General features: G+C 35.4%; 1 protein-coding gene across 1 annotated transcript in view; it reads right to left on the minus strand.

The window, feature by feature from the left end:
* The window catches only part of DGKB (diacylglycerol kinase, beta 90kDa), a gene marked incomplete at its 3' end in the record, with an annotated part of 269,792 nt that overhangs the window by 19,374 nt on the left and 236,685 nt on the right, over positions 1-13,733 (minus strand). Inside the window, exons 15-16 of the mRNA XM_012656843.1 lie at positions 6,332-6,405; positions 3,564-3,638 (exon numbers count right to left, since the gene is read on the minus strand). Of these exons, the coding sequence (XP_012512297.1) occupies positions 3,564-3,638; positions 6,332-6,405 (149 nt within the window). The remainder of the gene's footprint in view (positions 1-3,563; positions 3,639-6,331; positions 6,406-13,733) is intronic.

Genomic DNA, 13,733 nt, shown 5'->3' on the forward strand with positions numbered 1-13,733 from the left:
AACTTTAGAAGTATACAAAAAAGTTGACATTAACTTGTCATAAGTCATATTAGCATGTGAAGTTGGTGTACAACTAGAAATGCACATATTTATTTTAATATTGTGAAGAAAAAATCTAATTATATAAAAACCAGGGGGCAATTTATATTTTAGATTTCCTCTTTTCTAAGTAATTTATGCCTCTAAATAATTTGTTCAATTATATCACAATATGCACCAGTAGGGAGGAAACAACTTTTATGAAATAGACTCTAGTTTAGACAGCTTGAAATAGAATAGTCAGGATCAGAAAGAAAGAATTTACACAAGGAGATATAATGGAAACAAACACACACATCTGTTTTAATGCAATTAAAGATCAAAAAGGAAACAAATGCCAGAGAATTTTAGTATTTACTAGATAATTCACACTAAGGGCAGTTTCAGTCAATCAAGAAAATCACCTACTCTTACAAACAAAGTGTTAGAAAAAGCAAAAAATAAAGATAGGATGAAAGAAGAGATGATACAAAAAGAATAATATAAATTGATGTGCTAAAGAATAAAAATGGAACAAAAAAGAACGAATAACTGTAGGTTCAAGATAGCAACTAAAATACATATTTTTAAAAAGCAAATCTATGGTAGCATTAGAAAAATAATAAACCAGAAATGGTGATAAAACTAAAATGCGTAAATCACAAAGGGTATCAGATTACTGGGGGATCCTACATAGTAGAACACCTCATAAGGCAATACATTGAAAGGAAACCACTGCAATAAGGCCATCTCCCAGCAGACCCATGAGCAGGGAGCAGAGCTAGAAAAAGGAATGGGAGGAGTTACAAGTGAGCATATCAGCCACTGGGTTAAGTGAAGGGTAACATAGTCTGGTCAGAGTCCCCATTCTGAGCAACTATCTGTGGCATTTGCCTTTAGGATAACAACAGAGGAATAGCTCACTCCTGGAAGTGTGGGTCTGTCACTGGGAAGGCAGTGTGGGCCTTTGTATTGGAGAGAGGTCATAGTGATCAAGGTGAAATTAGAAATTCAACACAATTCTATTCAAATTTATTTCGTTTAAAAAACTTGAGACATTAAATATTTTCAACCAAAGCAATTCTACCCACAACAACATAGTCCATAAAAGTATTTGAATATGCTTTCAAAAACAAACAGATACATTGATAGATAGATTTGTTTTGTTTTGTTTCAGAGACAGGGTCTCGCTCTGTTTCTTGAGCTAGAGAGCAGTGGTATCATCACAGCTGACTGCAATCTTAAACTCCTGGGCTTACGCCATCCTCCTACTTCAGCCTCCCGAGTAGCTAGGACTACAGGTGAGCACCACCATACCCCACTAGTTTTTTTTATTTAATGTAGAGATGGGATCTCGTTACATTGGCCAGGCTGGTCTCAAACTCCCAGGCTCAAGTGATTCTCCCAAAGTGGCCTCCCAAAATGCTAGGATTACAGGCATCAACCACCATATACTGCTAGATAAATGTTAATTTAACACATTTGTTAATATTTGAAAAACACAGGCAATCTAAATATTCATCAATAATGGGATAGCTAACATAATTATGGAATATCATGCAGCACTTAGAAATAATGAAACTGATCAATATCTACTGAAATAGAATGATGCACATCATTTAATTTTGAGTATAAAAAGGGAAATATATAATCTATACTCCAAGTTATATAAAACATTTATCTATATCCCTATCCAACATATATGTGTGTGGGTATATGAATACATTATAGATAGATAGAGAAGAATATATTAATTTTTATGTGTCTATTAGATTGTTTAGGAAGATATACCCAAACAATCACAATGCTATTTCCTAAGCAGTAATAGTGCTTTAAGAAGGGCCTTTAACTTATTTTCTAAATTCATTTTTTATATATATTAAAATAGAGTAGAAAATAATAGGATGCTTATAATTGAGAGAGTGAAGGAAACATGTAATACATATTTAAAGTGTAGTAGAAAAAATGAAATAAGAAAACAGGGCTAAAATCAATGTTGTTGTAGTATATTTACTAAAGTTACAAAGCAGCCATGTTATTAATTATTAATTAATATTACTGCAAATAGTATTGATAATAAGTAACATTTATTAAGGACATACTATATGGTAAGCACATTTTATATGCTTCAGAGACATTTAACTTCTCCATTTTCCTATGAGGCAGGCACTATTCCTCATTTTACGGATGAGACAATGAAGGCGCACATTGGCTAAGTTATAAAATTTTTAATTTGCAGAGTCAATACCTCCTCCCCCCAATTTAACTGTGAAAAGTGGGAAATTCTGGGTTTACTTGGTTTGAATGGACTTACAGAGGTCTTGGAATCGCTAAACTTTAGAATGCACAATTCCTTAATCCTACAGAACAAGAGCTATTTCTTTGAAGTCCAGAGAATATTAAAGGGCAAGAAAAAGCTCTCCTGATTGAGCCTCTGAATTAATATCAAGACTTTACTTTGTCATGGCTTTATCTACATTGGAGTTTCTTGCATGTGGCTAGCTCACCTAGCCAATAGTCTGACCATGATCCTCTGCATTCTGTAGTTTGGAGCTTAACAGAGGCATTGTTCTGAACTAAATCCCTGTGTTCTGTCTGCTTCCGGAAGGCGATTCCACAGACCAAGGCTCAGTATTTGGAAACTGATTCTGGCCAGCAGACAGCAATGCAGTAGAAGAAAGATGAATATAATTGTGGGAGCCTTATATTAATTAACTGCATTTTATTAACACTTGTTTAACATAAGACACATGGTGTATAGTTTAATTCTGAGCTTTTAAAAGAGTATAGACAATTTCAGTATTTGGTTTGTCGTTCCTGAGAATGACCTCTAAGACTCATTTTAAATCACATGGCTTTTTTCTTTAAAAGAAATATATATAAAGCATATACAGTTTTTCACCACTTCCTGTGGTCTAATGTTTACCCTTATGTTGATAGAGAAAAAAGAGGCCAGTGTAAGAAGATGACATTAATTACTTAATTAGGCCAAAGTAACTATGGTTTATTTCAGTGAATATTTATAATACCAAAATTATATGGTTTACATTGAAAAAAATCTATTTTACTACATTTTATATATTAACAATAAAGTATGTTATAAGAGAGTGATATTCATTAGATTGTGTAAGTAGTAAATGAAAAAATCATATTATGATTTCTATTCCTTGTTAACTGGCTTTCTCTTTCCACTGTTGCAAATATTTTACATTTAACAAGTATAAGAAAGGAGAGCAGTTTTTCAAACACATGGCTTAAATATTTAAGCACTCAGCTTGTGTGCATGTGAGAGAGAGTGATTATTATTTTTATTAGTACTATTAAGAAGATAACTGGACAATGTTTAGAAGGGAGAGAAGTCTGTTTGAAATGGATTGTTAGTTATTTCAAAAAACATTGATTTCTCTTATGTAGCTGATATTCAATTTTTATATACTAATCTGGCTGCTGTAGTCAAATAACATTATTTCTAGATATGTCAGGTCATTTATTTAATTAGTTAGTGTTAAGTGAGTTAATGGTAATGATATTATCCTTGGACTTACCCCGGCATTGGTCCATTTCCAGCAAGACTGTAAACCTGACGAGGATTTAGTAGATACTGGAATTTTCTGTAAATTCTATAAAGGTGAAAATATAGGGAGGGGAAAGGAAATTAAATGATACTCAATAATTTTAAATAAGTAGCATCCCTTAAAGTAGTAAATATATATAGTTATAACTGAAGATATTTGATAAATTTTCCATTAATAATATTAGAAGTATAACAACTTATTAGGAACTAATGGTTCTTTTAAAAAAAGGGCTTAGTGGCCATTATAAAGGCAATGTAGCTTATTGTTAGAACTAATGTTTGTATTCTTAATATGCATATTTATTTAGACTATTTTCTAAACCCCATTTGAACATTATTTAGCTAACTAGATTTCAGATAAATATTTTTAAAATATTTCAGTATAAAATTTCTTAAATATTTTCTCTCAATAAATCCTTGTCAATAGACATTTCCCTACATGGAACTCAATACTAGGTCATTGAGCCAACCTAATTTAGTCAAAAATTATCTCTCCCCTATGTAAAATGGGATTGTATACTTTATATGTGTATGTGTAAGCAAAGAATATAGCCTCATGTGGCCTAATCATTTTATATAAAAAATCATCTTGATTAGTCAGCTCACAAAATTGCTAAACTGTCTCAACAACCCATATGAAAAATTTTTTTTTCTGAAAAAAAGTCTTTGTAAGCAAATGCAACAAAATTTTTTCTATGTAACACATATCCCACATGGTTGGGATTCTTAGACAAAATATTAAAAGTGAAAGGACATATTTAGCTTTTTTAATTAATTTTATATATATGTAAAACTATATATTTTATAAACACATTCTTATGATATTTACTGATAAAAACTCTCCATAATATCTGCTTATATCTTTCAGAATCCTTCTCAAGACCTCTGCCTTCTGAGAAATGTCTATCAAACCTGGCTATTCCATTCCACTACCTTAGTTCAGGCTTTAAGTTCCCTCACAAGGTCTATAAAATTTTTGGTAATCCAGCCCTCTTCTAGACTGCTCCGTAAGTACAGTCATGATGAGAAGTTCCTGCTAGTGGGGAGTTATTCACAATATAAAATTCAAATATCTCCACAAAATGGCCTCAGTCTCTCTCTCATTTTTCTCTCCTTTCTCCTTAAACTTTAACCTCGGTAAATTCCTCCTGGTTTACACCGTGTCCTTTCACAAATCTATTTTTCTCCTTTCATTTGACTAATATCTACCTAAATGAAAACCAATACAAAAGCTACTTCTCTGAAGACATTTTGGCTTTCAGAAATGGTTATCTCTTCCTCTGAGTTTTCATAGCACCTTTATTTTAAACATTTCTATTTTAACATTTACTGTGTGACATTGCAATACAACTGTTTATGGGCCTGCCTCCCTGCACGACTGCTTCTTATGACTTTTATCCCCAGCACCTTTTTCTCCTAAGAGTTAATTTGTCTCTAACTTCCAACATGAATTTAAGTTTTATCTAATTCTTTGTGAAAAATTTACTTTTTTCAAAATATCCATAATATATATATCTGACAGACTATAAATATAAATAGTAAAGGAGAAAAATATTATAGCGTTACTATTTCATATCTCTGAGTGACACAACTATTCTCTTTAATAAAGCATTGTGAATATTTTCAATTAGTAAGCCATTTATTTAAAATAATTTATATTACATTTAACAGAGTAAAAACATAACAATATGTTGATGAAAGAGAAGAAAGTTATACTTTTTAAGCAGAAGTAATATTTTGTTGATGAAAAATAAAGAACATTCTTCATTTCATTGAAATAAACCTGGAAAACTAAATGGTACTGAAAGCAAATTAAGTTACAAAATTCTCTTATTTAGAGAAACATTTCAAATTTGTTATTTGGTGAACCACAAAGGAATTTATTTTACTGTCATAGTGTTTGGGTGAATGCTTTTATCTGTTTGCTGATTTTGGTTGAGATTAGAAAAGACATCTATATGAGTGAAGGACATACTTATAACTGTGACTGAAACTGTACAAAAGTAATTCATGTAACCAAATGTTTGTACCCCCATAATATTCCAGAAAAAAAAAAGACACATAGAAAGCATTCAGGCAGGTATAAGGTTTTTGTTTATGACTGTCCTCTTAAGAACATAAAAATTACTCTTCAATGTAGTGATTTTCATATTTGTATTAAATATGATTATGTAATCATTGATTCATTACAAAAATGAAATTTTATCAGCCAGAATACTGAGATACCTGATAATGCAGTTCATTATTATTCAGATTAAATAGTCTGTGCTTCTCCAGGAAATATGGCATCATGTTCTCCAAAATGCACATGCAGAAAATCATTATAATGTATTTTGCCTAGAAGCTAGATATAAATTCTGTTCCTCAGTACTGGGTTATGATTTACCTGAAGCCATCATGTTAACCATTTAGAGAACCAATTTTCATTCAATAGTATTTATGAAGCCATGTTGTAATTGAAGCTGTTTGTTAAGGGCTGGGGGTGATATGTGGGGTAGAGAGAATTCAAATACCTAAGCTATGACAACAAACGTATTTACCAAAGACCATTATATTAAAATTTCAATTCTAAAAACACATATCCTTATAATTTTATATATATATTCTGGCATTGTTCATTGTGTATTAAAATTAGTAAACAGTGAGGAATAATGTTTTTAAGCATTTTACATCATAATTTTAGTTTATCTTTTTTACATACATGTGATATAGAAAAGGAAATGATTTTTAAAAACATACCGTTCTCCTTGCTTCCCACCACTTTTGGGGTTCACAAAAACTAAAAGCGGGTGAGTACCAGGAACAGGAGTGATCTAGAAGGAAAGATGGATATATGGAAACATTACTAGGTACATTAAATACGAAAAGGACTGACGTGGTTGGATGTTTGGCCCCTCCAAATCTCATGTTGAGTTCGATCCCCAGTGTTTCGGCGGGGCCTGGTGGCAGGTGTTTGCGTCTTGGGGATGGGTCCCTCAGGAGTGGCTGGTACCCCCCTGCAATAATGAGTGAGCTCCCACGTTGTTAGTTCACCGAGAGCTCATTGTTTAACAGAGCCTGGCACTTCCTCCTCCTTCTCCGGTGCCTTCTCTGGCCGTGTGACCGGCCTACTCCCCCTCCGCCCTCCGCCTTGACCCGAAGCCCCCCAAAACCCTCACCAGAAGCGGCGCCGTGTTCCTTGTACACCCTGCAGAACGGTGAGCCAAACGAACCTTTTTTATAAATTACCCAGCCTCAAGGTATTCCTTTGTAGCCACACAAAGCAGACTAAGCGAGGAGTGGGGGTGTCGCTGTAAAGATACCTGAAAATGGGGAAGCGGCTTTGGAACCGGGTAACAGGCAGAGGTTGGAAGAGTTTGGAGGACTCAGAAGAAGACAGCGAGATGGTGGGAAGTTTGGAACTCCTTAGAGACTTGTTAAGTGTTGTGACCAAAATTCTGAGAGAAACATGGACAGTAAAGGCAGGGCTGATAGGGTCTCAGATGGAAATGAGGCCAGGCTGCCCCTCCCGTTGCGGCCCAGAGACCTAAGAGAACCGAATGGTGCAGGGGCCAGGCCCCGGGCGCCACCACTTCGTGCTACCTGAGGAGGCTGCTCTCCTTGTGCCTGCTGCTCTGGCTCCAGCCGCAGCTCAAAGGGCCCCAGGTATATATAGCTCAGGCCTCTGCTCGGGAGGACACAAGCCACAAGCCTTGGTGGAGTCGATGTGGTGCTAAATCCGCGGGTGCTGAGAATGTGGGAGTGGCGGCGGCGTGGCGGCTTCCACCTAGATTTCAGATGATCGGGAAAGCCTGGGTGCCCAGGCAGAATCCCACTGCGGAGGTGGAAACCCTTCGCAGAAACCCTGCTAGGGCAGAGCCAAGGGGAAATGTGGAGATGGAGTCCCCACGCGGAGTCCCACCAGGGCACTGCCTAGTAGAGCTGTGGGCAGAAGGATCCTGCCCTCCAGACCCCAGAACGGTGGAGCCGCCGGCAGCTGCACCCTCAGCTTAGAAAAGCTGCAGGCACCTGACTCCAATCCATGGCAGCAGCCACGTGGGCTGCGCCCAGCAAAGCCACAGAGAAGAGGCTGCTCGAGGCCTCGGGCCCAAACCTCTTGCACCAGTATGCCCAGGATGCCGAACATGCAGGTCCCTTTCTTTTGGCCAATTTCTGCCTTTTGGAAAGGGAATGTACCCAATCTCTGTACCACCATTATCTCTTAAATTAAATAACTAGTTTTTGGTCTTACAGGTTCATAGGTGGCAGGAACTGGACTTGAGTGTCAGGTGAGACTTTGGACTTTTGAGTTGATGCTGGAAGGAGTTACACCAATACTCAACATCCTCACTAACTTGTACACATTCCTTAACCTCTTATAAAAGCCCCTACTCTCCTAACTCAGGGAGACAGATTTGAACTCTACTCCTTACCCCTGTCTCTCCTGGCTGATGACATTGCTATTACCCTATTAAAAATTCCTTTCTTCCTTGGCAATCCTCCTTGTTCTCAGTAATTGGTTTTATATTCAGCAAGCAATCAGACCCAGGCTGGAACCCCTCGCTGGTTTTGGTTTCAGTAACACTGGTGGCTTGCAATGGGTCCCCGTCCCCTGCCATTAAAAACTAAAATGAAGAGATACTGAAAAACACCTACATCTAGAGACTAGCATTCAACTTCCTTTATTTTTCCTTTATTTCTAATCTTTTTACAAAATTAGAATTACAAAAGTTTCCATATGTAAAAAAATAATGTTAACAGATACAGATTTTAGTTGATTTCTAACTCAATTTGAATTGTTACCCCTTGTTTTTAAATAGAGGTGTGAATCTCAAACTGAATAAAGGTTCCCAGCAAAGTATTAAATCTGAACCCAAATACTCTTTAGGATGATTTTTCATTCCCTTCGCAAATTCAACATTCAATTTATGACTACATGAGATTATATTTAAATTCACACTGGGTGAAATATTTGGAATTCTTTTGAAACTATGTTTTGCAATGTCTTTCAGAGATATTTATTTATTGGAATATTTAAAGGCATCATTATAAGTTATAAATTAAAAGTCAGTAATGATTGTATTTTAAGTTGTCTATTATTACAAACAAACATCCCGTTTGAAAAGATTATAGCCTGCAGAGTATCTTGAAATAAAATACAAAATCTAGACGTCATTTTTAGAAGCAGTTAGATGGAGAAAAAGATTAAATGGATTAGAAAAATAGAAGAGAATTTAAAGAATTTAGAAAAATGATGAGCGCAAAAATAAAATACCCAACATGGAAACAGAGGAATAATAAATCACTTAACAACCTTTTCCTCACACATCGTCTTATCATAGATCAGGCTTTTAAAATAAGATAATATACAAATAAAATGTGGTATTTATTTGCAACTTATCAGGTACTGTGTATTGGCATACCTTTGATGCTATTAGCAGGTACCTAACCTAATGGAACTCACCTAACACCTAATGTAATCCACATTTAAGGGGAGATATGTGATTAAACAGAAGCACTGCTGAGACTCTGGTGTTAAGGAAACATTTAATGGTGTTAGACTCAAAATGTTAAAGTTCCAGGCAAATTTGGCATGTTTTTCAATGCTCATTCAAAAAGCTCTAAAAGTGTGCTGACCTTTGTTACCATAAGAAAGGCCAATCCAGCAGAGTATATCTGGGTGCCAGGAGACCAAGGAGAGGATTCTTAGATTTGAAAGCCAAAGACCTGCGATACTGCACAGTCATTTTCAAGTTCGACAAGTTAAAAATAAGCAACCACTGTGTTCAGTAATCCTGAAATAATCAGCAGTATCTTAGTGGCAGAGTCTGCTATTGGCACTTAATTCCCATATTCCCCTTCTTCTTAAATAAAACAGCCATGGCCATAGGGTAATGTAGAAGTATTTACCCCTCCTGTTACATCTGTATCTTGGAAGCTGCTGCTGCTGCTTAAAGAGTTTATGTATATATATTTCTTTTGAAGAATTTTGAGAAGTTTTAACTTCTAGTATCTTGTCATGTAAGAGGACAAATATTAATAAATATATAGAAAAAATATGTTTATGCTTTGTCTGGTGAGATATAATTGGAAGTTGCTTGAACTGAATTGTGTCCTCCCCCTAAATTCATATGTTGAAGCTTCAACCCCCAATGTGGTGGTACGTGGTAATGAGGCTTTTGGGAGGTAATTAGGATTAGATAAATCATAAGGGTAGGGCCCTCATGATGAAATTAGTGCCCTATATAAAAAGGGATGAGATTTCTCTCTTTCTGTCTCTGGGAACACATAAGAAAGAGATCATGTGAGCACACAGAGAGATGCTGGCCGCCTACAAGCCAAGAGACCAGACCTCAGAATAAAATCTATCTTGCTGTTACCTTGATTTTGGACTCTCCAGCCTCCAGAACTATGAAAAATAAATGTCTCTTGTTTAAGCCACCCAGTCTGTGGGAATCTGTTATAGCAGCTTGAGCAGAATAACATAGAAGTATCGTATGGAAATTCAAGGTTTGATCTTTAAAACAAAGAGTGAGACTTTCTAGCCTTCTTTTTCCTGATGTGAGCATGGACTTTGGAAATTCTGAGGACGAGCAGCCATCTTTGATCATGAGGAAAAGATGCCACAGATTGAGGACATGAAACAGAAATATAGGAGTACCAGTGCTGATAAAAATGTGGAGTTGTCTTATCAGCCCTGGATATACTACTTCTGTGTTTCATTTACATGAGGGAAAAAAATGATGGCTATCTTGTCTGAGATACAAACAGACAAAACACATTATATGTTGTTTTTTTCCTTATTTTTGTCATTTCCCATCACACACTGCAGAACCTAATTGTATCTGATGTCAAAGACAAGCTCTATAGGGTCAAACAATTGGATACAGATGTAATCAGACATAGAGAGAAACATTATTCTTCATCAAGCTTGCTAATATCTCTAATCCCTGAGGGAAGAACAATAGAAACCTGATATAAAAACCCTTGGATAGCCTCTTTATTTTATTTTACATTGTGCTATTATCATTGTTGAATATGGGCATACTCCTTTTCAGCCAATCCTTTTGTAAATTAAATATCTGAGATCAAAAAGTAAATGTGGTTATTATTAGATGTAATATTTCAATTAGTTAATTTGATGGGACTATTTGATTCCAGACCTTGGTTTCCAAAGAGGTCGATCAGGTACGAACTATTTTCTCCCTCTCCTTTACAGAATTCAGTCTAGGGAGCTGATTTGTATAGCAATGCAAATCAAATCTACTGATAATAGAAATATAAATAGATTTTTTAGCTTCTGAAACTCAATATATCTGATTTTCATGAATCAAGTTTTATAGAAATATCTTACAATAATATTTCTTAAATTGTTTCTTAAATTTCTTAAATTGTGATATTTTATATTTTTTGAAATAATCTCAAATTTACAGTAAGGTTATGAGGACTGTATTAATTATTTTCCCTTAACCATTTAAAAATAAGTTGCCAAAAACTAAAAACCATTAAAATCAGGAAGTTAACATGATTCTGGATCTTTTGTGTAAAACATATTATTGGGATAATTGGTGAAACTTGAATAATATCTGAGGATTAGATAGCATTTTTGTATCAATGTTATATTCAAGTTTAGTAATTCTCTCTTGGACTGTATCTAATCTATTTTTAACATGATGAATTTAGAATTTTTACTTTCAAACATAAGTTCTGAAATAAGATGTAAAACTCAATCATTACAAAAATCGATTTCTCGCCATCTAAAGATATTGTATCCTTTTTGTTTCAGATTTTGGTAGGGTAGGAGGCAAAAGACAAAAACATAAATATATCAAAAATTCTGTCAGTCTAAGACTGTTCATTCTTCCAAGTACATATTTACACAACATTTGGGATAACCTTAAGTGGAACAGCATGTAAAACAGAAGACAGTCAAGTTGCTCTGTTTAAAGCATGAAAGAGCCCTGAATAAGCTCTCAGTCTCCCATCACTCCACCACTGTGCTTGTGGCATCTACACAGAACCCTGTGTTTTCTCAAAGCAGTTTTTAAAAAACATCGAGATAGGGTAATGCAGTATAACTAAGAAAATACTGATGAAGAGAAAAAGTGTTAAAGGAAGATTTTATAGCACCTGTGGTACTAAAAATCTTGAAGAATAGTTATAAATCAGGTGTGCAGGGCATTCCAGAAAGAGACTATTCCTTTTGGATTCACCTCTATACTGAATAGAATTCATCATGTAAAATTTTATTTATTCACATAAAGGGGAAGTTTAAAACAGTATATTTAAACAGCATGAATTCAGAGTCAGACTGGTTTCGGATCCCAGTTCAACCACTCCTCTCTATATATACTATCTCCCTTAGCGATCTCATCTTATCTGATGGTTTTACCTGCCGTCAATGTGTTTCACTCACAAACTGATGCCTGTCCTTTTTCCTGAATTCTAGATTCACATATTTGTCTGCCTCGATAATATCTCTATTTGCATGTCTAACACATCAGAAATTTCTCTTTAAACTTTATTCACCCAGACCCTTTTTTATCTCCATCCACGGCCACTCCATCATATTAGTTGTATGGATCGAACTATCTTGGAGATGTCCTTGACGCCTTACTTTCTTAAAAACCTTATATCCAATCAATCGGCATATCCCTTTGACTGTATCTTCAAAACATGCAGAATCCCATCACATCTCTCCACCGCCACTGCTCCACGCTACCAAGCTTCCATCCTGTTACTCCCAGATAACTGTGGTGGATATCTACTGGACTCCTTCCTCCCCTACAATCTACCTCAATAACAGTGAGCCTTTTAAAATGAAATTCAAATCATGTCACTTCTGTGCTTAACCTCCCCACTGGTATCTCCTCATCTCACTCAGATCTATATGCAGAGTCTTTATTCAGGCCTTCAAAGCTTTATTCAGGCCCTTCAAGGGCCATCTAGCCCTGTTACTTCTCTAAAGTACTCTCTACCACTTTCCATCTTGCTCATCCTACTCCAAAAATGCAGTTTCTTCTTGACCCTAGAAGTCTCCAGGCATATATTTGCCTCAGGGCTACTCATTTCCCATATTGCCACATGGTCAACTGCATCACCTCTTGAATCTTTACCCAAACATCACCTTCTTAATGAGGCCTAATCTGGCTATTGTACTTAAAATTGTAGATGACCCCAACTCTCTGCTCTGATGTTTGTTATCTTATTCAGCTCTATTTTTTATATCATTGACCATCTATCACATTATGTATATGGAGATAGGGACTCCGTTTAAAGGGTGTTGTAATACTCAAAACTATACAGTAATAATTCTGGACTTAAGGAGTTAGAATGACGATGAAGAACTGCTTATGAAAGAGTCAACAAGATGGGGAATTCTAAAGTGAACAAGGGACACACACACACATCAATCAAAGAAAGGGAATTAATTTTATATATATATATACTCTATACAGTTATGTATAGTGCATGTGCATATGTTTAGTTTATAGCCTTCGTGTTACAGGAATAAGATATAGAAAATAAGGAAGACAATAGGAAGAAGCAGTTGTGTGGGAGAAGATACTTGTTCAGTTTTAGATATTTAAGTATAAGAGTTCCCCCTTTTATTCTTGTGTTAGAAGTGTTACAAACTAGATTTTTTAGTTCTCAAGGGATCCTTTTATTTGGAAATGTTTCTCAAAGAATATTTAAGGACGAGGTAACTTCAACATAATGCAGTTTAAACAATTGTTCTGTTTTTCTCCATATTTGTTCACATGTCGGATCATCTGTAGTGCTATATCTCTTGCATGTTAAGAAATCGCAGTTTCAATTACATGTGATCATGTGTACTGAGTGTAAACCTATGGTGTGAGTGATGACAAAGACAGAGTGCCTAACCACCTCTATTTGAAGTCCCCTAGGACTCGGGTTAATTAATGGGACTCATCCTAAGGTTATACATGATCTATTACTTCCTCTAATTAGAAATAATAATCCTGATCATTATGCTGGTTAGCTGGAAAGAAATAAGATGAATGGGCTTAACTATGATTAATAGTCTTCTTTAAGCAGTGTAGATCTCTTCTGTCACTGAGTTATATGCAAACTGGGCTGCAACTCAATGCTTTTTCATGATACATATTTTTTAAAACTCACAGAAAAAAATTAATTTACT

The sequence above is a fragment of the Propithecus coquereli genome, unplaced genomic scaffold, assembly GCF_000956105.1.
Source record: "Propithecus coquereli isolate 6110/MARCELLA unplaced genomic scaffold, Pcoq_1.0 Scaffold520, whole genome shotgun sequence".
NCBI classification, from domain to species: domain Eukaryota; kingdom Metazoa; phylum Chordata; class Mammalia; order Primates; family Indriidae; genus Propithecus; species Propithecus coquereli.